We start from the raw sequence: 22,454 nt of genomic DNA, 5'->3' as shown, positions 1-22,454 counted from the left end.
GTATCAAGTTTCACTCACCTTTGTAGGTCACTCAGTTTCAGCTCCACTTTGACACCATGGGCTCAAATTCTCTGTTTTTGGCCTCTGAGGAATTTACTTAGATTTGAGCTTGGCTACATATTAATACTTTGGGGACTTGCTATATATAATCAGCATTTCTTTTTTTTTTTTTTAAGGGATGTGAAAGCAAATCCAGTCAGTGGCTGAATGGAATGGCAACACATTGATTCACAGCCTTATAGATTCCCTTATGCCCTGGGGCATCGATGGGAAAGAATAGAGTACTGAAAAATTGAGGTGGCAATATATGACCAGATTGCAACAAAGCTAAGGACTCTGACCTCTAAACTTGGGAGCCTCCTTTGCCATTAGAAGGAAGCCTTCCTCTCTGAGTTAGTCTCCCCTTTACTTGAAGAACTGTTATGACCGCCTCTGAAATAATTTCCTTGCAGGGGACTTTAGGTCCTCAAGACTTGCCTCTACCACCTCCCATTTTTCTAGGTTTATTAATCATGGCAGGCCACGGGGAGCGGGTCTGGGTGGGGAAAGTCATCAGGTATCAAGTATGACCATGAGGAGATGCTAAGAACCTGCCAAAATAAGGATTTTTATAATTTATATAAATAGGAAGTTAAGAAATATATATGGTGAATCTTGTAGGTATTGAATCAAGTAATGTAATTTGGATTAGGCTGGATTTGTTGACATGGGTGCACTGAACATCATTTCCAGACCCAGGGTGTTAGCTTGAGCACCTGGGAATGCCATCAACAGTTTGATCAATTGAATGACTGAAACCTGGACCCAAAGTTAGCTTATGCTAAAGCCAAAATGCCAGAACTTTCTAAGTGTTGTAGGAGAGTTGACATCAGCACTGTTGACATTTTGGGTGAGATAATTCTTCACTGTAGGGAGGAATCCTGTGTGTTGTAGGATGTTTAGCAGTATCTGCCCTCTACCCACTAAATGCCAGTAGCACATCCTCTTTCTCCCAAGTTGTAATAATCAAAATGTCTCAGCACTGCCAAGTGGCCTGGGGCGTGGGGTGGGGGGAGGAACAAAATTGTCTCCAGTTGTGCACCACTGCGGTAGAAGAAGATACACAAACGGGAAAGCCAGGCTGTTGGAGTGTAAGACATGCTCGCCCAACACCCTACGTGCTCTGGGAGGGTTCAGAGGACACTCTTTACGAAAGGTGGAAGACATTTCATTGGTGAGGGGAGCACTGGCCATCTTGCAGAGCTCTGTAGTTACTCTTCTCTGCAGGCGAGAAATGAGAGGGAGATTAGGACATCAAAATGGGCTCCCTGAATTCAGTGAGAATGATGGGCTTCTGGGGCATCAGAGGTCAAGTGGAGGCACTTTATTGGCAGAGTAAGCGATTGTGTTTGTTATAATGAACAGCAAAGCCAAAGGGATCATCAGAATGCTTTGATACACAGAAATTTTTGCATTTGCTCATTGTGCTGTCCCTGAGGCTGAAATAGATGGGAAGCCTATTAATATCCTACTTGATTTCTATAAGTGGAAATTCTCTAGGTCTGGTGAACATAAATCTGACAAATCAATGTGAGAGTTGTGGCCCCTCAGTGAATTCCATAACATTAGTCAGTTCCCATTTCCAGAGCACCTTGAATGTGGAGCAGGCCAGGTCCTTTTGAAGAAGAACCCTGACCGCCACCATAAATTGTCCTAGACTTCTTCAAAGTGACTTGCAGCCATCTTTATTGGAGGTTGTGTATTAGGTAAGTGAAAATGGCCAGAATAGGAAGGGATTACTGGACTCTCAAGCTGACATTAACTCCTAGAACCACTCCCACCCCACCCCACCCCAAATGGCTCTGTGGTCTATCAGTTAGTAGAGGGGCTTATAAAGGACAAATAAATGCTCTTGCTCAGGTTTGTATGAGGTGGTCTGAAGGATCCCCAAACACATCTTGTGTTTATTTTGCAAGTTCCAGAATGTAGAGTTGCAATAGAAATAACAACTGGCAGAATCTTCACATTGGATCCCTGACCCATGGAACAAAAGCAAATATTTTGACAAGAAAGGACAAGTAAACACTATAACTGCCCCATATGTACCAAAACAAAATGAAGAGGATCCCATATTCTTGGCACGTCTACAGAGATTAGTGCCACTATCAGTATCTTGAAAGTTGCAGGGGTCATGATTTCTATCACATTCCCATTCAAGTCACTCATTTGACTTGTTCAGAAGACAGGTAAGTTTTAGAGAATGACATGGGGTTATTGTAAACTTAATTAGGAATTAAGTCCAGTTGCAGCTCCAGATGTGGTTGTATTACTGGAGCAAATCAACACATCTGTCAGCAACTGATGTGCAGCCATTGAACCAACATGTGCTTTTTTCCTCTATACTTAGTAAATATCAAAAGAAACAGTTTCATCTTGTAGGTCCATGAATACACTTTTGTGTCCCCAGCTCAGGGCTACATCAATTCCAATCCTCTTTCACAGATTAGTCCAGGGATTGCCAATCCATGGTCCGTTGGTCAAATCTAGCTGCCACTTGTTTTTGTAAAGAAAGTGTTGTTGAAATATAGCCATGACCACTCTGCATATTGTCCATGGGTGCTTTCATGTAAAATGATAGTTGAGTAGTTGTGACAGAGATTGTATGGTCTGTTATTTACTATCTGACTCTATAGAAATAATTTTATGACCCAATACATATCTGATGTATGAAGTGTCCATTACAGGGATGCTGCGTGGAGCTCAAAACACTGATGTTTAGGATTTTGGAGCAACATTATGTCACTCTCTGCAAATGGCATAACTCCTGAGAAAGCAGCTTCTGGCTTATTTGGGCCCTAGTTAAAACTAAATACTTGGCCATGAGCCAGAAAGTTACTATGCAGTCAAGTCATAAATGTGGGCATACCCATAGCACTCCATCATCAAGTGTGACACATACAAGGTCTGACAATTAAGTTCGAGAACTCATCCTAGAAAAAGTGCTACATACCTCATTGTTGAATATCACTATGGTCACCTTCAAAGTACTCCCCTTGGGAAGCTATGAACTGACGCCAGTGCCTAGTCCACCCTTTAAAGCAATTCTGGAACTCTTTTTCTGGAATGGCCATCAGAGCTGTCTTCATATTACCCTTGATGTCCTGAATGTCATCAAAATGTCTTCCTTTCAATATTTCCTTTATCTTCGGATAAATAAAGAAATCACTGGGGGCCAGATCAGGTGAGTAGGGAGGGTGTTTCAATACAGTTATTTGTTTACTGGCTAAAAACTCCTTTACAGACGGTGCCATGTGAGCTGGTGCATTGTCGTGATGGAAGAGCCATGAATTGTTGGCGAAAAGTTCAGGTCATTTTCCTCTAACTTTTTCATGCAGCCTTTTCAGCACTTCCAAATAATAAACTTGGTTGATTGTCCAGTTGGTGCAAATTCATGATGAATAGTCCCTCTGATATAAAAAACAAACAAACAAACCAAAACATTAGCCCACATTGTTGCAATAAGTTCATGAACTTAATTGTCAGACCTCTTATGACACGGGCTCAAATTAAAGTCGCAAGTAATTTGCATGAGCAAGTGCTCAGATTCTGTGTTAGTATTGCTTTTAAGACTCTACATTTCTTTCTAAGTATGTATAAAAGTTTCGCGTTATGATTGTGAATTTTTCTCCTAGTTCTGTCCATTTTGCTTTTTAAAGTTTGCTTTATATTTTGTGAACCTGTTATTCTTGATAATTTGAAAGTAATTGCTATGTTTCTTTTTATATATTATAATGCTTTATTCAAGGACTACTTTGTCCAATATTAATATATTTTTCAAATTATAGAAATAATTTGAGGGCTAGGAAGATGGTCTCTCTAAAGAAGTTTTGCATTTGTTCCTGCTAGTTGCTATAAGATACTAGGATGGTTCATTGTAATCCAGTGTCAGCTGCTGAGGGATTTTTCCATCTCTAAACGACAATCCATTTCTCTTTTATTCTTACTCCTATAGGGCAGCTGTTTGGGGTTTTACCAGGGATTTCTCCAGACCCAGACGTCCTCCGAGCCCCCTGAACGTGCTGTTCAGCTTTCAATTACAGAATCGGTACGTGCCAACAAAGCAGACACTACCACTCAAAAATGGCACAACTTTACGAAGGTTTCCTCTGGCTTTCTAGGGATTACTAACCAGAAACTCAGAGTAGTCTGAGGTATTTCCGCTCCAGGGGTGGGGCTATGGTCTCGTTTCTCTCGGGCATTCTGGGAAGTGTAGTCTGGGGCAGTGTAGTCAGCAGCACTTCCGCTTCTCGCCGGCAGGGCTAGGGAATTCTGGGAAGCGGTCCAGGCTTCTGTTGTGTCGTCGGAAGGAGACACTTTTGACTGTAGGTCGTCAAGGATGGTGTCTTGGATCCCCGGAGCCCCTCCAATCCTGGGACTGTCCAAGCCGCCGCCAGATGCAGAGCACAGGGATGGGAGACGTTTGCGTTCCCTTCCCCTAACCTCTCGTTTGGAGCAGATCTTGCTCCTCGGGTTGGGGGCGGCCCGGGTCGCATACGCCTAATTTGAAGGTCTCTTGGCGCTCCTCAGCCGACTTCCCCTACCTACCAGCCAGAGTAACAAACATTATGCGAGTTACTTAATCTCTCTTGGCTTCATTATCCTCATCTCCAAAGTAATGTCATCATTAGTACTCCCTTGTCATTTTATGCGAATTAATTCATTAAACGACAGCAACAGCTTTATGAGGTAGGTGCCGCTATTAGCCTTTATTTTTAACGGATAAGGAAACGGAGGTAGTATTAGAGAAATAAAACACCCTATCAACACAGGAAGTCCTGTGTAGGAAAGCAAGCCATCTTATTACTGAATAAGCATATCAGAGTACAGTCTTGTAAGTAATTTCCTATTTATATAGTCAAGCAATTATAAACTTTTTATAGCATTCTGTTTTTCCCTACTAGGTTCACTACTACATTCTCAAGATAGCGGTGGAATCTTGTCTTCCTATAAGAGGACTTGACTACACCATTTGCTGCAAATTCTTTGATAAATTTATCCAAAATTTACTTTGAATCAAGTCTTAGTTCGTTGATTTTATCCAAAGGAATAATAAAACTTATCTTATTTCCCCTGCTAGCATCAGATTTACAGAGAAAGGCACCTTGGTTAAACTCCCACAGTGATAGGGACACTCACTTCCTCAGATGTTTACATTCAAAAGGGACAAACCCAAGACATTTGAAAACACTTCTGGGTTGTAAACTGGGGTAAGAGTCTTAGCCTCTAACAAGATTTACATGCATACCAAAAGATTAGAGAAAGGATCCAAAAGCACTAGGTTTCTTTTGGAAATGCTCTATAAAAAAGGGAAAGGGAAAATGGATTCTTTAGACAAGGAAAATTCTTGTTTTTCATTTACTCTTGATGAGTTTATGTTGTTTGCCCAAGATTTACAGCTAGTAAGAGCAGAACTGCCGTTTAAACCCAAGGATTTGGAGCCTCCAGTGGGAATTTTTAATCTCTATGCCGTACATTATTTTAATCATAGGAAATAGTTGTGTATATTGCTTGAGGAAGCTTTTTCTATCAGGTTTAGAAGGTGGTTTGCAGCTTTATAGTTTATATTTTAATTATAGAAGAAATGCATGCCCATTATAGAGAGATTAGGAAATACAGAAATATAAAAAGGAAAGAATCAAAATTACCCATAGTGTCAGGATTTAGAGATAAACCACTGTCAACAGTTTTAATGCATTTATGCATTGGTGCTGTGTTACACGTATTTTTTCCTTAAAGTTTTATGATGGAAATGGCCAAACATGCAGAGAAAATAATGTAATGAAACTTGCCCCCCCCCCCCATGTTCACTCATCTGCAACCCTTGTCAACATTTTGTCTATCTTATCACATCAATTCCCCTTCTCACACAAAATACTTATTTGGGGCACGGGAACTTGGGTAGGGGGAGCTGTAATATTTTAAACCAAAACTAAATCCCAGTGATAGAGTGAGTAGAATTTAAAAGCCTTTAACATAAATTGATTGTATAGGGAAAGCAAAAGGGTTAACTTCAGAATTTTCATTCCTGGCAGGTGGTAGTTATGTGAGAAAGCTAAGGGACACACAAACATTGAGATTTGGACAGGAATAATTACAAGTTTGTTTTTTTATTTGGAATTTGACTTGGCACAATCTTCTAGATCTTGGTTTTCGATCTGTTTCTTCCATAGGCTGCATGCTACTTTGTTGCAGGGAATATGTTCCATTCTTTACATTTTGCTTAGCACCCAGCCAGAGACTAGGAGAGAGGAGTTCTTCAGTGGTTGAGGCTGTTATGGTACAGGGGCCTGCAGCTCAATTAGACTGTATTCAGAATTCCTGAAAAGGATTTAGAAAACATTAGAAGGGAATAATATAGACTTCAGTGATTCCTTATCTCACTTTCAGTGGGATGCAGAATCTACTGGTTTTCTCATAGCATTCAAATTTCAATGTAATTATTGATAATATCTATTTTAATGACTTAAAGCACACTTATTTAGAAACCAACTATCCCTAATTTATGTGTCCAGTGTTTTCTACCAAGGATATTTCCTAACTTTTTATAGGGTTGTCATGAGTTTGAGTTTCCAGTGCTTTTATGTGTATTTGTTCATTTGTTCCTTATATCAACCCTATTATTTCTCTCCATTGTACAAATGAAGAAAAAAGGGACAGAGCTCACAGAATAAGTGGCAGAATTAGTACTTTAATCTTGGCAGCCTGATTCCAAGTCTGTAATCTCGGTTATTCCACATTGCTTTTATCAGTCTACAAAACAAAAACTACAGAAGTCTTACTGGATCAGGGAATATTTAAGCTATGGATGAAGACTATGACCTAGAAGAGAAAAGAGCAGAAAGATGTGACGTAAGGAACATGGGTGGACATGTAGAGTGGAACGTGGATTTGAAGAAGGAACCAGATATTTCACGCAAATGGAAACAAGAAAAAAGCTGGCGTAGCAATACTTACATCTGACAAAATAGACTTTAAAATTAAGACTATAATAAAAGACAAAGAAGGCCATTATATAATAATAAATGGATCAATCCAACAAAAGGACATAACCCTAATAAACATCTATGCACCCCACATAGGAGCACCTAAATATGTAAAACAAATATTGACAGACATAAAGCCAGCCGTCAACAGTTACACAATAATAGTAGGGGACTTTAACGCCCTACTGACACCAATGGACAGAACCTTCAGACAGAAAATCAACACAGAAACAGCAGCCTTAGATTACACATTAGACCACAGGGATTTAATAGATATTTTTTGGAGCATTTCACACCAAATGCTTGAGGCCGGCAAAATGGCGGGAAGCCATTAAAGGGATTTGTGGAAGTTGTAAGCTTGTAGGCCGGGAACTCCGAGAATTTGGCGATTTTTTTATTTTTCACTCTTAGTAGACCTAATAGGGCGGACATGATTCTTCCTCCTCTTGGAGGTTCTGGGAAATGTATTCCCCATCTCTGTCCGGAAACAAGGTGCTTCTGGGAAGTGTAGTTCCGGGGTGCCGAGTAGTCGAAGGCACTTCCGCCCCAGGATAGCGAGGCCATCGCCGTCTTTTCTGTCCGGGAGGTGAGTCAGCCCTGCGCCCCCGCGATTCCTCCGCGCCTTTTCGGCCTCACTGCGGGACTGGTGGCTGCCTAGCCGGCTGTCTTAGGATGGAGGAGTCGCGGCCGCCGGCGGAGGCTGAAAGGCGGAGGGCGGAAGCTCTCCTCGCCGGCTTATCATGCAGCGCTGCTACTTCCATCGGTACTATATGTGGCGAGTTAATCTCTGCGCTCTCCTCTCCTCCTTAAAATAGCGAGAGAGATAGCAGTTACTGGGGAGGGTTGTGATTAGAATTAAATGAGACAATACGTGTCCAAAGTTTAGGACAGTGGTGGCACATGAGAAGGAGTTGGCTTTGCCATTGATACAGTGAATTCCCTCACCGGAGTCCTATTAACTGGAAGCCCCACTGAAGATAGAGGTTAGGGCTATAGGAGCAAGGCCATGGCCCTTCTGTCATCCTTTCGGAAACAGAGCTCTTCCCTAACTTTACTGAGTTTTTATCTCTTTTTTAGGAAACACTGAATCACCCTGGGGTGGTGCTTGGGGATGTCCTCTGCCCCTGCAGTTTATCCCCGAAACAGAGTTTATCGTGCTGTCCCAGTGCATCCTTGTCTTCCCCGCTCCTGAATTCGGAAAGGGGAAGAAGGGATTTATTTCTTGGCTTTTCACAATATAGCCCCAGGTACCAGCTACTCAGAGTACTTTCCTGGTCTGTCATCTCTGTTTTCGGTTAATCAGGTTTCCTTCAACTCAGTAAATTACTGCTAGGAAAATGTTCAAATATTTGTTGAATAAACCCGGAAATGTTTAATTTGTTTCTTAATATATATGTGTATTTCTACACCCCACATATTTTATATATTTATTTTAAATACATATTCATTTTTAAATTTACTGCGCTTTACATTTCTTTTTGTTGTTGCTCTCTTGTCTTCAGTTTAGTTTGTTCCCTTTTATTTGCTCTCAACTGGTTTGGAAATTATGGGTTTGTGGTATTCTTTTCTTTTTTTTTCTTTTTTTTAAAAAAGATTTTATTAGGGAAGGGGAACAGGACTTTATTGGGGAACAGTGTGTACTTCCAGGACTTTTTCCCAAGTCAAGTTGTTGTCCTTTCAGTCTTAGTTGTGGAGGGCACAGCTCAGCTCCAGGTCCAGTTGTCATTGCTAGTTGCAGGGGGCACCCACCATCCCTTGCGGGAGTCAAGGAATCGAACTGGCAACCTTGTGGTTGAGAGCCCACTGGCCCATGTGGGCATTGAACCGGCAGCCTTTGGAGTTAGGAGCATGGCGCTCTAACCGCCTGAGCCACCTGGCAGGCTGGCTTTTTTTTTTTTTTCCTTAACAATGATATTACCAAACATATTTCCAAATGTTTTCTTACCATTGCTTCAGAGTTCACTTAGTCATAAATTCATTTCTGTTCAGCTAAAATGTCTAACATTTTACATTAGTTAAATAAGCATTTAGTTGAGCATAGAATTTCAGGTTGACTATTTTCTTTCTTCATTTTGGAAATATTCAGTTGTTTTACACCTCTGTTGTGTTTCCCTGTTATTGTCAATCTGTCATTTCTGTTAGATAAATTATATTTTCTTTCTGGGAGCTTTAAGGATTTTTGTTGTTTTTAGTTTATTTATGTGGTCTTTTGCATTCCTGAGTTTCAATATGATCTGTTTAGGACTATACTTTTATTTGTATTGTTCATAATTTCCATTTATGAACTCAGCAGCTAGCTCTTTAAAAAGACTTCTCTGCCATTTTTTTTTAATTAAAGTTTATTGGGGTGACAATTGTTAGTAAAGTTACATAGATTTCAGGTGTACAATTCTGTATTACATCATCTATAAATCCCATTGTGTGTTCATCACCCAGAGTCATTTCTCTTTCCGTCACCATTATTTGATCCCCCTTACCCTCATCTCCCACCCCCACCCCACTTACCCTCTGGTAACCACTAAACTATTGTCTGTGTCTATGAGTTTTTGTTTCTTCATTTCTTTGTCTTGTTCTTTTGTTTTTTTCAGTTTTATATACCACATATCAGTGCAATCAGATTGTTCTCCACTTTTTCTGTCTGACTTATTTTGCTTAGCATTATAATCTCAAGATCCATCTATGTTGTCGCAAATGGTACTATTTCATCTTTCTTATGGCCGAATAGTATTCCATTGTGTATATATACCACAACTTCTTTATCCATTCTTCTATCGAAGGACATTTTGGTTGTTTCCATGTCTTGGTCACTGTAAATAAAGCTGCAATGAACATTATGTCTTTATGGATAAATGTTTTAAGATTTTTTGGGTAGATACCCAGAAGAGGGATTGCTGGGTCATATGGCAATTCTATTCGTAATTTTTTGAGGAACCTCCACACTGCCTTCCATAGCGGCTGCACCAGTCTGCATTCCCACCAACAGTGTATGAGGGTTCCTTTTTCTCCACAGCCTCTCCAGCACTGGTTACTATTTGTCTTGTTGATGACAGCCATTCTGACTGGGGTGAGGTGATATCTATCTCATTGTGGTTTTAATTTGCATTTCTCTGATGATTAGTGATGTTGAGCATTTTTTCATATGTCTATTGGCAGTTGGTATGTCCTCTTTGGAGAAATGTCTCTTCAGATCCTCTGCCCATGTTTTAATTGGATTGTTTTTTTGTTCTCTGCCATTTTTTTACATTCTCTTACTCTCATACTCCTTATTATTAGACAACTAACTGTTGGGGGCTCTCAAGCTATCCTCTGAGTTTCTTGTTTTTTCTTCCATATCTTTCTCTTTGCTATGTGTTTTTCTTTTTCTCCATGCACATAGGATAAAAGGCTTTTACCAAGAAGGCTTTTCTGGCTCCATGAAGTAAATTGACCCGAAATGACACTTTTTAGAAAGCTAATACTAATGTCAATAAAATGTTATTAACTGGGCAACGTATTATTAAATAAGAAGAAATTTTAAGTCAGCATGAGGGCTTTTCAGAGATTAAAGGTGCCTTTCATAGGAGAGCAATAGTAAATGAAGTCCATGTCCCTTTCAGGTCGTTTCAGTTGTTGTTAGAAAAGACGTTTTCAAATACAGACGCTTTCCGTCTTAACAAGGGTTCGACCTAACTTTTCGACTTTACAATGGTTCGAAAGTGGTACACATTCAGTAGAAACTGTACTTAGAATTTTTATCCTTTCCTGGCCAATATGCATGATCCTCTCGTGATACTTGGCCGCGGCGGTGGGCTCCCACTCAGCGTGAGGGCAAACACCCGATGCTCTATAGTGTACTGTGCTGCCAGCGGTTTTTTGGATATTGTGTTTGTGTTCTCACATCCTATCATGTCTACAAAATGCCCATCTGTGTCTCCTGCTTCTGGTGAAAGGAAGCAAAGGAAGTCAATTACTCTTGAGATGAAACTCAAGATAATGTACAATGTAGATAATTTAGAAATTTAGAAACAATTTAGATACTTAATACAACTTAGAAACTCAAGATAATGTACAAGCATCTGTACAGTTTTGAATGCAGCGTATTATCTGCTTTTTTGCAGCTACAAGAAAAAGGGACTCCTGGTTCTTGGAACTTTCCATTCACTCATTCAGTCCTAGGAACAGCCTGATGAGGTGCGTATCGTCCTTATTGTACAGATGGCCGAAGTCAGGCACAGGGAACTTTTAATACCCCAGATGTTACACAGATGGTAAGTATCATTTCCAGGATTTAAACCTAGGCCCCTGACTCCAGAGCCCATTTTATTTTTTTAACCCACGTGTTGTTACAATGCCTCTCATTTCCGACCATCTCCAGGATCAGAAATGCTTGCTGTGTAGGTTGTTCACTGTCCATTGGTCCCTGGCTGACAAACCTGTTAGTAGCTAGAATCTCTTCCATGCTCTGCTTACCAAGCTGTATCTGGCTGCATATTCCTGGAAGCAGGAGGGCTCTTGTGTAATTTCTGCAAAGATCATGGCAGAAAATCTGTGGGCTCATGGCAGCTCTGGCCTGCGTCTCATGGCTTCTTCGTCCATCCCCAGTTCTGCCTTCTCAGGAGTCAGACCTTCACCAGAAGGAACAGGAGAAAATGACCAAGTTTCAGGTAAGGAAGGCATTCCTTTCTGTCTCCTAAGATGTGATTTTATTTCTCACAGATTAGGACAATCTTTTTTCTCTTCCTTGGAAAGATTAATGGAAAACAACAGATCTTGAGTGTGTGTTGTGTGCTGAACTGCGTGTGATTTGTTTGTTTTATTTTATCTTTATTATTTCACAAAACAATCTTCGGAAAAAAAAAAGAAAACTGAAATAGATAAAAGTAATTTACAGTAGTACCCTGCTTACAAATGAGCTCTTTTCACTTTTTTATTTCCCTGTTTCACATGCATTCGTAACTATATATTTGGAATATTAGAATTGATGGGATATACTTATATGTATTAGATAGAGGCTTATTATCTCTAATTCTTACTAAGATTAGTAAGATAAAGAAAAACCCAAGGGAATATGAGTAAAAAAAATTAATAGGAATGTCCCCCCCAAAAAAAGTAAATTTATGAAGAAATTAATGATCATTAATAACTAAATGTGTGCAAATGTTAATAAAAGTGTTCTATTTATTTATTTCACTTACATTGTTAAAGATTGTCTTTTAAAAAAAGGAACTGTGTCATACGTGGCCATTTGTACTCTCTCACATGAAAGGTGAATTGGGAAAACCTTTTGAGAGGGAAATCTGCCATTATGCTTTCAAAAAAATTTAAGTGCATATTTTATGCTTTTTAGAGTTACTACTTCTTGGCTAAGATCTCTGTAAAAGGACCTTTGCATCATTGATGATAAGTAAAAAGCTATAACCAATTATAGATGATTTGTACTAACTAAAGATAAATCGTCAGTTCTAAGGAATGCTATACTGTGCAGTCACGAGATGGAATGCAAGAGATGATAATGACACTAATTGTTCAGATTTATTGAGCATTTTTTGTGTGTGCACGAGACACCATTCTAAGTGTTTTATATATATTCACTCATCTAATCCTTTCAAACACCTTGTGATTTACATACCGTTGTAGAGAAGAGAAGTTGAGATTGTGAGAGGTTAAGGATTTTGCCCAGCGTCCTGTAATTAAAACCTTGAAATTTGAACTCAGCCTGTACCTTCACCAACTGTGAATGCCACAGTAGGTGGACTTGGCATATGCCTTGAAAACACAGTGGAAGAGGTATATACCTGTCCTGGAGGGTTGCAGAGACGGCCTGTGGACTTTGCAGACATTAAAAATTGTGATAGAGTCCAAGCTCTGTGGGGAGGCAGAGAGAGAAGGACAACTGTTGGGACTAAAACCTGCATGGAGTCCCTCCAGCTCTGTAACAATTTTTTTGGTAATCCTCTTTAACTTCTTGATACTTGCCTTCTCCTAGTTGACCTTCGTTGCAAGATTTAGGTGGAGTGTGTTTGGTGTTGTAGGAGCCATTGACTTTCAAGGACGTGGCTGTGGTCTTCACGGAGGAGGAGCTGGGGCTGCTGGACTCCGCCCAGAGGAAGCTGTACCGAGAGGTGATGCTGGAGAACTTCAGGAACCTGCTGTTAGTGGGTGAGGACGGGTGCCCTTTCTAGCCGAATCTCAACCTCTTTGAGAATCTCTGTCCTCAGTTGTTCAAAGTTCTGTACTCTTTGAAATGGTTCCCTGACCTTGAAGATAGAAGTTTTTCTAACCCCTGAGACTATAGGCAAAGATTTTCTTGGTCTTTTGCTCAAGCAAAATTCTGTCCAGGGGTGATTTTTCTCCCTCCTTCCCCCACCACAACATTTGGCAATGTCTGGAGTTTTGATTGTAACAACTTGAGGGAGAGATATTGCTAAGAGTCCCACGATGCACAGGACAACCTCCACAACAGAATTAGCCAGTCCAAAATATCAGTAGTGCCTCGGCTGAAAAGCCCTGTTTTAAATAAATTATAAATGGGCAGCTTAGCTTCTATACTTTGTCTTTCAAATACTTTGACTTTCAAATATGGTTGTGACCCATTGGTGGATCATGGAATCAACTTAATACATTGTACTGGCATTACTTTTTTCCTCTGAAATAGTTTCTATGCTTCTAGTTTATTCTATCTGAGTTCCTTATCAAGACTTGTTCACATTGCAGCAAAAACTGACCATTTGCAGTGAGTGGTGTGAGCGTATGGGAAATACGATGACAATACATGGGCTAAATCTAATTTTATCTATATATAGACATGAACTAGGTCACGATCTAAATTTCTTATTACAGTTCATGATAAAAAATTCTTGAAATTTCACTTTCGAGGTTCTGAGGATTATAGAATTTGAGCCACAGTATGTTTTAGCTGCGTGTGCATCTTAAATACTTATGTATGCCTTTTCATAGGACATTTTCCCTTCAAACCAGATATGGTATCTCAGCTGGAGGTAGAAGAAAAGCTTTGGATGATGGAAAGAGAAGCCCAAAGAAATGAGAATTCCAGTGGGAGCCACGTGGCTGTTCTTTCAGGTACCAGCTAATCTGCTGCTCCCCATATCCATGATTCCACTCTTGTCCGAGTGCTGTCATCTCCTGCCTGGACTGTGACAATGGCCTCCACACTAGTCTCCATGCTCCCCACTTGCATTCCTATAATCTTGTAGCCAGAGTGATTTCCTCGGAAAGCAAGTAAGATCATGCCATGCCTTTGCTCAGAACCCTCTGAAGACTTCCCATGTCACTCAGCAGCCTTACAGTGGCTTGCAGGACCGTACCTGATCTGGCATCCTCACCAAGTCCCTCTTTGATCGCCTCTCCTTTTCCCTGGCTTAGATCATTCCTGCCATCTTGGCCCCCTTGGAGTGGCCTTCGGTTTCATGGCCTTTGACCAGCTCTCTTCTGCCTCGGAATAGAGTCCCCAGCCACTCCCTTACTCACTCAGGACTTTGCTCAAATTTCATCTCATCAGATAGTCCGTCTGCATCTGCATGTGCCTTATTTAAAATATCATCTTCTCTCCATTCTCCATCCTGTCACCCTGCCTTATTTTGTGTCTAAGCACTGATCCCCTGTGGACCTAGAAGCATATTTCTTTTTTTTTAGATTTATTGGGGTGACAATTGTTAGTGAAATTACATAGATTTCAGGTGTACAATTCTTGTATTACATCATCTATAAATCCCATTGTGTGTTCACCACCCAGAGTCAGTTCTCCTTCTATCACCATATATTTGATCCCCCTTACCCTCATCTCCCACCCCCCACCACCCTTACCCTCGTAACCACTAAACTATTGTCTGTGTCTATGAGTTTTTGTTTTTCATTTGTTTGTCTTGTTCTTTTGTTGTTTTTGGTTTATATACCACATATCAGTGAAATCATATGGTTCTCAGAACTGCTTTTTCTGTCTAACTTATTTCGCTCAGCATTACTCTCTCAAGATCCATCCATGTTGTCACAAATGTTCCTATATCATCTTTTCTTACTGCCAAATAGTATTCCATTGTGTATATATACCACAACTTCTTTATCCATTCATCTATCGAAGGACATTTTGGTTGTTTCCATGTCTTGGCCACCGTAAACAAAGCTGCAGTGAACATTGGAGCACACATGTCTTTATGGATAAATGTTTAGAAGCATATTTTTATTTATTTGTTCATCACCTCTCTCCCTATGAAAATAGGAATTTGGGCAGTTTCATTTGCTCTGTCCACGCAAAGCGTCCAATGGGCCTTCGGCATAGTAAGTGCTCAGTACACACTGGTTAAATGAATAAATTATTTAAATAATTACTATTCTTTAAATAGAAGTGAGGAAGCTCTCCTCATGGCTTCTCCTGACCTATTGTCCCAGCCTTTCCCATCTGTGAGGAGTGCTTCATCCATACCCCAGGCAGCCCTTTTACTTTTCCACCTGGCCTCTCTCCTTTACTTTTGACTTCATTTTTTGACCTCCTTCCTTTCTCTCCCCTTCTTTCCTTTCTCTTTAATTTGTATATTTCTTAGTTCTACCCATTTAAAAATTAAAAATCCCCAGGGACTATAAATTTATATATGCTCCCTCTGCTGAAAAACAAAACAGAAGCTTGTCTATAAAGATGCCAGATCAGGCCCTGCATTCTGTCAGTAATTGATGGGTATAACTTGTCTTTTTTTTTGTCCATCTCCCTTTTATTCACATTTGTTCACACTTGTGCATTCAGGAATGTTAGATCCTGCCTCCACTTTACTGGGTCTCATTTTCATTTGCAGACTTAACCTTAGGAATTATGATCCTAAGCATTTATCACTTCTCAGTTGTGCTGAATAGACCCAAGTCTCTCTTTTAACAACTCTCGTAGCATTTTCTGCCAGTTTTTCTCAAAGGTTTTTTTGATCTATTGAATATCAACATGTTTCGGGATTTTGCAGCCACACTCCATGTACAGATACCATCTTGAAATGCTCTTTATAGGTCCCAGAAGCACAAATTAAAAAGCTGGTTTCTGTAAGGATTCCTGAAAACAAAAAGCTTACAGATACTGGAGACAAGTAGACCTCACGTCTCATTACTCCCCAAGATGGCTCAGAGGCTGAGAGCACACTGGTGTGACGAGTGGATTATTTTGGAACATTGTCTGCCAGTGAGCGTCTAACATAATTCTAATTTCTTAGACAGCTTTGAATATGTAATGATTCAGAGCTGTTAATTTCAGGAGAGAAAAGCTATTCACAATTATCAGAATGTATAACTAAACTACCAGAATGATCAGCACTGATATGTGAGGCCTTATAATTCATCAGTTCTCATGTAACAATTTCAGGTCGGCTACTTATGAGTGAAAACTGCCTCATCCTTATGGCCAACTGCCCACTTATCTCCCTCCCTTCTCTCTTACACCTAAACACTCCTATAATCTATATGTGGTAGCTGTTTAATAATTTCAAATTGGATTTTTCCAGAAGTCAAAGGCACTGATATGCCTGTGGAGATGAGGAAAGTCCTGATTAAGAAAGAAAATTCCAGAATTTCAAATAAGTTTTCCAGTATAACTTGTATCCTAGTGATACTAACTAGCTGACATCCCAGGCAATGTGAGAAGTCTTTGACATGTTGCAATGACTTCAGATACCAAACCGGAATTTAGCCCCAATTTCACAGGCTGAGGGCACAGTCGTCCATGAGACTGCCCACCAAGACTACACATACCAGCTGGGGTTCCCAGGGCCACCCTCACCTCTGAACCAATTCATGGGTTCCCATGATAACTCACTAGAATGACTCAGAACTCAGGAATGTGCAATACTTAAAATTACAATTTTGTTATAGCACAAAGGATACACATTAAAACCAGCAAAAGGGATGATACATAGGGGGAAGTCTGGGAGAGTGCCCTTGTGATTACTTTGGGTCCATCCAGAAAATCCAGGATAACCTCCCCTTTTCAAGAGCCTCAGTTTAATCTAAAGTCCCTTTTACCATATACACTAACATATTCATAGGTTCCTAGGATGAGGGCAGGGACATCTTTACGGGGCCTTTCGATTAGCCGACCACCCCCCAAAATGGGTGCATTCCTGTTGAGACTTCTCCAGCTCGTATTATTAGAACCTAACTTTCTACTAAGCAAATTAATTTTTCAGGACTTGGTACCCCCCCCCACTCCCTTAAATATTTTAAGACAGTGGTTTCTATATGTCTTTAACCATGACCCTCAATGAGAAATATTTTACATCTTGACCCAGCATAAATATATAAAAAATGTGTATATTTCTATGTATGTCTACACCTGAAACAAGTGTTTCATGTAGTGGTACCCTTACCGCTTGCGACATTTCTTGTGTTTTTATTCTGTTTCTTTAAAAAAAAAAATATTTGTCACAATTGTGGAATTGGGTTCACTGTTCACTAAAACATCCCAACAATTTGCAAAATTCTGTTGCAGCGGGGATAAAGCAGTGAAGAAAACAGTGCATGTTTTCCTCATGACTGATACGTTCTAGTGGGTCTAAAAAGACAAGTGAAAAATTAGGAAGTGTATAGTCAATCAGATAAGTGCTGTGGGGAAAAACAAAGCAGGGTAAAGCGTATGGGAAGAATCAAGGGTGTAGTGGGGAGGGGAGGAGTTATTTTACACGGGGTGATAAAGAAGGCCTCACCCAGTTGAGTGATATTTGAGCAGAGACCTGAAGGGAATGAGAGAAAAAGCAAGTGTCGCAGCTTTCTGCGAGAAAGCTTTCCAGGCTGAATAGACCCCTCCCTCTCTTCCTGGTCAGGGTTGCCTCTGAGAGTCTGCATCATGTTCTGTTTCTCTCCTCCCATGTTCTTTCTCAGTTGGACTCGATTTGTTTTCCCTTTTCTACACTTCTTTTTACAGAGACCTGAATTACTTCCAAGTTTAGAACAAATATTACTCCAACTGTTTGCCAGATTTACTCTTAGATAATTTCTGCCAGGACCTAAAATACTACTTTACGCCTACATTCTGAGCTTTTGTAACCTAACTGGGTAGCATCCCACTGGTCGTAAGAATACTGAGGAACAGGTGAGGAGGCTTTTAACTGATGTCACCGTAGGTTGGAATGGGGATTGTCTTTGTTACCTTGTGGCCATCTAATTTCAGAGTTACAGCTCTTGTGTTAAACTATTACACTGATGATTCTAAACAGCTCAGATTTACATTTAGCGGATAAGAGCTAACTCTATTCTTTGCTTTCCACATGGAAAAATGGAAAAGCAAGAAAGGATAAATGATGTTGGACAGACATGACCCTTCCTCTGGTTTGTTAAGGCTTTTTCCTATGGTCTAAGTGTGAAATCCTGAGATTTCTGAACTGAGTAGTCAGTTCTCATCATCTCTGAATATTGCTTTTTCTTACAGGCAGCGAGAATCAAAATAAAGTGGAGACTCTTCAAAAAGTTGCATTAAAATACCTTTTACAGGAAGAGCTGCCCTGCTGGCAAATCTGGAAACAGGTTACAAGTGATTTAACCAAGTGTCTTCAGAGGAAGAGTTCCCAGTCACTGCAAGGTGATTCTGTTCAGGTTTCTGCAAATGGGAACGATCTGGTGAATCATAAAGGAGATAGCTCCTGTTACCTTGAAAATCAAGAGTTCTCAATTTTGAGAACCCAGGATTCTTACGGGAATACATATCTGAGTGCATCACAGAATCAGAGTAGAGGTAAGCAAATTCATGTGAAAAATAACCTGCACGTATGTGAAGCCTTCATGAAGAAACCATCACTTAGTGATCATATTAAAACTGACACAGAACAGAAACCCTACAAATCTAATGAATGTGGCAGAAGTGTGAGTGATGGCTTCAGTCAGCATTTACCCTTCGGAGAGAAACTCCATCCATGTAATGAGTGTGGAAAGGGCGTCAGTTACAGCTCAGTGCTTTTATGTCATCAGAATGTTCCCATAGGAGAGAAATGCTCCAGTCAGAACTCACATCTGCAGACTCGTCAGAGGACTCACTCAGGAGAGAAACTCACTAAATGTCATGAATCTGGTGATTGCTTCAATAAGAGCTCTTTTCATTCTCCTCATTCTAATCACACAGGAGAAAAGTCCTATAGATGCGACAGTTGTGGCAAGGGGTTCAGTAGCAGCACAGGTCTCACCATTCATTACAGAACTCACACTGGAGAGAAACCTTATAAATGTGAGGAGTGTGGTAAATGCTTTAGTCAAAGTTCAAATTTCCAGTGCCACCAGAGAGTCCACACTGAAGAAAAACCATACAAATGTGAAGAGTGTGGGAAGGGCTTCGGTTGGAGTGTTAATCTTCGTGTCCATCAGAGGGTCCACAGGGGTGAGAAACCCTACAGATGTGAGGAGTGTGGGAAGGGCTTCACTCAGGCCGCCCATTATCACATACATCAGAGGGTCCACACTGGGGAGAAACCTTACAAATGTGATGTCTGTGGTAAGGGCTTCAGTCACAATTCACCATTAATATGCCATCGGAGAGTTCACACTGGAGAGAAACCATACAAATGTGAGGCGTGTGGGAAAGGCTTTACCCGTAATACAGATCTTCACATCCATTTCCGAGTCCACACCGGAGAGAAACCCTACAAATGTAAAGAGTGTGGGAAGGGCTTCAGTCAGGCTTCAAATCTTCAAGTCCATCAGAACGTCCACACTGGGGAGAAACGATTCAAATGTGAAACGTGTGGGAAAGGCTTCAGTCAATCATCAAAGCTTCAAACCCATCAGAGAGTCCACACTGGAGAGAAACCGTACAGATGTGATGTGTGTGGTAAGGACTTCAGTTATAGTTCAAATCTTAAACTGCACCGAGTAATTCACACTGGAGAAAAACCATACAAATGTGAGGAGTGTGGGAAGGGTTTCAGTTGGAGATCAAATCTTCATGCTCATCAGAGAGTCCACTCAGGAGAGAAACCCTATAAATGTGAAGAGTGTGATAAGAGCTTCAGTCAGGCCATCGATTTTCGTGTACACCAGAGAGTTCACACTGGAGAGAAACCATACAGATGTGGTGTCTGTGGGAAGGGCTTCAGTCAGTCCTCTGGTCTTCAGTCCCATCAGCGAGTCCATACTGGGGAGAAGCCATACAAATGTGATGTCTGTGGGAAGGGCTTCAGGTACAGTTCACAGTTTATATACCATCAGAGAGGACACACTGGAGAAAAACCTTACAAATGTGAGGAGTGTGGGAAAGGCTTTGGGAGGAGCTTGAATCTTCGCCATCATCAGAGGGTTCACACAGGAGAGAAACCCCATAAATGTGAGGAGTGTGGGAAGGCCTTCAGTCTCCCCTCAAATCTTAGAGTCCATCTGAGTGTTCACACTAGGGAGAAATTATTTAAATGTGAGGAATGTGGTAAGGGCTTCAGTCATAGTTCACGTCTTCAGGCCCATCAGAGAGTCCACACTGGAGAAAAACCATACAAATGTAACATATGTGGTAAGGACTTCACTCACCGTTCACGTCTTACATACCATCAGAAAGTCCACACTGGCAAGAATCTTTACAAATGACAAATGTGCTAATGGCTTCAGTCCGGATGTATATCTGCAAGGTTCTGGAGCATCCGTGCTGGTGAGAAACACTATAAAGGATTGAGAGCAGAAAGGATTTCTTCAGTTGGAATTTTTCTAACAAATCCATTAAAATGATGACATAGAACCAGAGTAACAGGAATAGGACTCAGATTCAGGAGAGAAATAGGTTGTAACCCTCTTGGTAAGATCCAATTGGTAAAAATGGTCTTTCAAAGTGAATACATGTCTACAGATAATTGTAAAAAGGATATTTGCCATATCTAGCTAGTTTTGGGGGGTGGGGTCAAGGAAGGTTTTGGATTATTTTTCCTTTAACATCCATCTTATACATATTTACAGTGGCCCTTATTTTTACTAAAGCTATGAAAAGTGAATAAAATAACTGACTAAAGATTTCCTGTAGCTGAGAACTCATACTATGATTGCTTTATTTCGTATGGTACATTGAATTAAAACTAAGAAATAGCTCCTCAGAGATGAATCTTTGCTGTTTGGAAGTAAGTTTGTATCTGCCACAAATGTATATAAGAGCAGCATTGTTTATGATAGCAAACCTAGAAGTAATTGGATTGCCAAAGTATTTTACAATTTATTGATCTAGTAGAACACTATGCAAACATCAAACGGGAGAAGATAAGCTTGTAGATGTTGGAAGATGTCTACAATATATTAATGTGGAAAAACACAAAGTATGGCATTTTTATGTGATCTCATTTAAAAAAGAAAAGGTATAGGTGAATAGATAGGTATTTATTTCTACTTATCTCTAAGTGATGGGATTTTGCATTTCTTTAAACTTCTTGTTTTTAAAAAACTGAAAACTTTCCCCCACGTTGTAAAAATTATATAAAGTCTCTTATATACCCTTTACTCAGAATCACCAGTTAATATATTCACATCTATGTAAGTGAATGTGTTTTTATACACACACACATTGATACTTATGTGTACACATACATATCAAACATAAAAGATAGTTGATTCATTTTTTTTCCCCCTAAAATTTACTCAGCCTCGGAGCGGGCAGAGGTTGCTGTGGCTCCTCTGGCTACCCCACTTCATCCTCCAGGCCACTGCCACGGCTTGGTCCTGGCTGTCTTGGGACTGGCTCTGCCTCTGTCATCCCCCACCCTGGCTGGAGCCCAGTGTCCTGCGTTGATCTAAATATAATTGTAATGTGATTATGATCACATAAGAACAGAAGCCCAGGAAAAACCCACCTTCATTGTTACTGCACTTTTTCCCCTTGGAACCTGAATAGATAATTTACTTTTTCTAACTGGTCTCGCTCTCGCTCTGGCTCTCGCTCTCTCTGTCTCTATCTCCCTGCTCCCCATCTCCCTCCCTCCCACCCTTTCTCGCTCTTGAAATGTGTTTTTTGGTAGATGACAAAATCAACTTAGGAGTCTTCAAAGAAAGGTATACGCGCATATTGCCTCTTGCATAATTTACTTATTCTCCATGTGAGTATCCAGTTGTTCCTTTATATAGTTGTTCCAGTTACTGAAAATTTTCCTCATTCCCCAGTACTTTGCAGTGCCACTTTTAAAGAAAATCAGTAATCTGTATAGGATTAGATGTGTGTCCTGGCTCTCATTTCCCTTTGGTTTATATTTCAATACTTTTGCCAATACCACACCACTTTAGTTACCATAGCTTTGCAATGAGTCTTGGTATTTGGTAGAGGATGTCTTTTCATCTTGTTCTCTTGGGGTGTCTTGGCAGCTTCCTGTAAGGGTAATAGGAGATACAAACAAAATCACCTTTCAAAAAAAAAAAAAAAATGAATCAAATTGAAATTCTAATTCTAACCGCTGGTGTACAGAAAAGATGGAGAAATATTTGCAACAACAAATGAAACTGGAGGGCATTATGCTGAAT

At 40.3% G+C, this 22,454-nt stretch overlaps 1 protein-coding gene across 5 annotated transcripts; it reads left to right on the top strand.

Moving 5' to 3' along the window:
* Positions 1–7,539: 7,539 nt before the first annotated feature.
* On the top strand, positions 7,540–21,926 carry ZNF227 (zinc finger protein 227). Of its 5 annotated transcripts, none has more exons than XM_074314174.2 (6): positions 7,540–7,608; positions 11,120–11,269; positions 11,604–11,665; positions 13,034–13,160; positions 13,959–14,081; positions 18,415–21,926. In XM_074314174.2, exons 3-6 carry the CDS (start codon positions 11,651–11,653, stop codon positions 20,547–20,549), a joined length of 2,400 nt encoding a protein of 799 aa, XP_074170275.2. In that variant the 5' UTR covers positions 7,540–7,608; positions 11,120–11,269; positions 11,604–11,650; the 3' UTR covers positions 20,550–21,926. The 5 variants fall into 5 exon arrangements, with proteins under 5 accessions (XP_074170275.2, XP_019612112.3, XP_074170278.2 ...); XM_074314177.2 differs by having other exon boundaries at positions 7,562–7,785; positions 12,988–13,160; positions 13,980–14,081; XM_074314175.2 differs by having other exon boundaries at positions 7,565–7,785.
* The last annotated feature ends 528 nt before the right edge of the window (positions 21,927–22,454 follow it).

Source organism: Rhinolophus sinicus, chromosome 8 (genome assembly GCF_057876585.1).
Source record: "Rhinolophus sinicus isolate RSI-liver-muscle chromosome 8, RSI-T2T, whole genome shotgun sequence".
In the NCBI taxonomy this organism is placed as follows: Eukaryota; Metazoa; Chordata; class Mammalia; order Chiroptera; family Rhinolophidae; genus Rhinolophus; species Rhinolophus sinicus.
The sequence above is the reverse complement of the archived record's forward strand: the minus strand, read 5'-3'. Positions and strand labels throughout refer to the sequence as shown.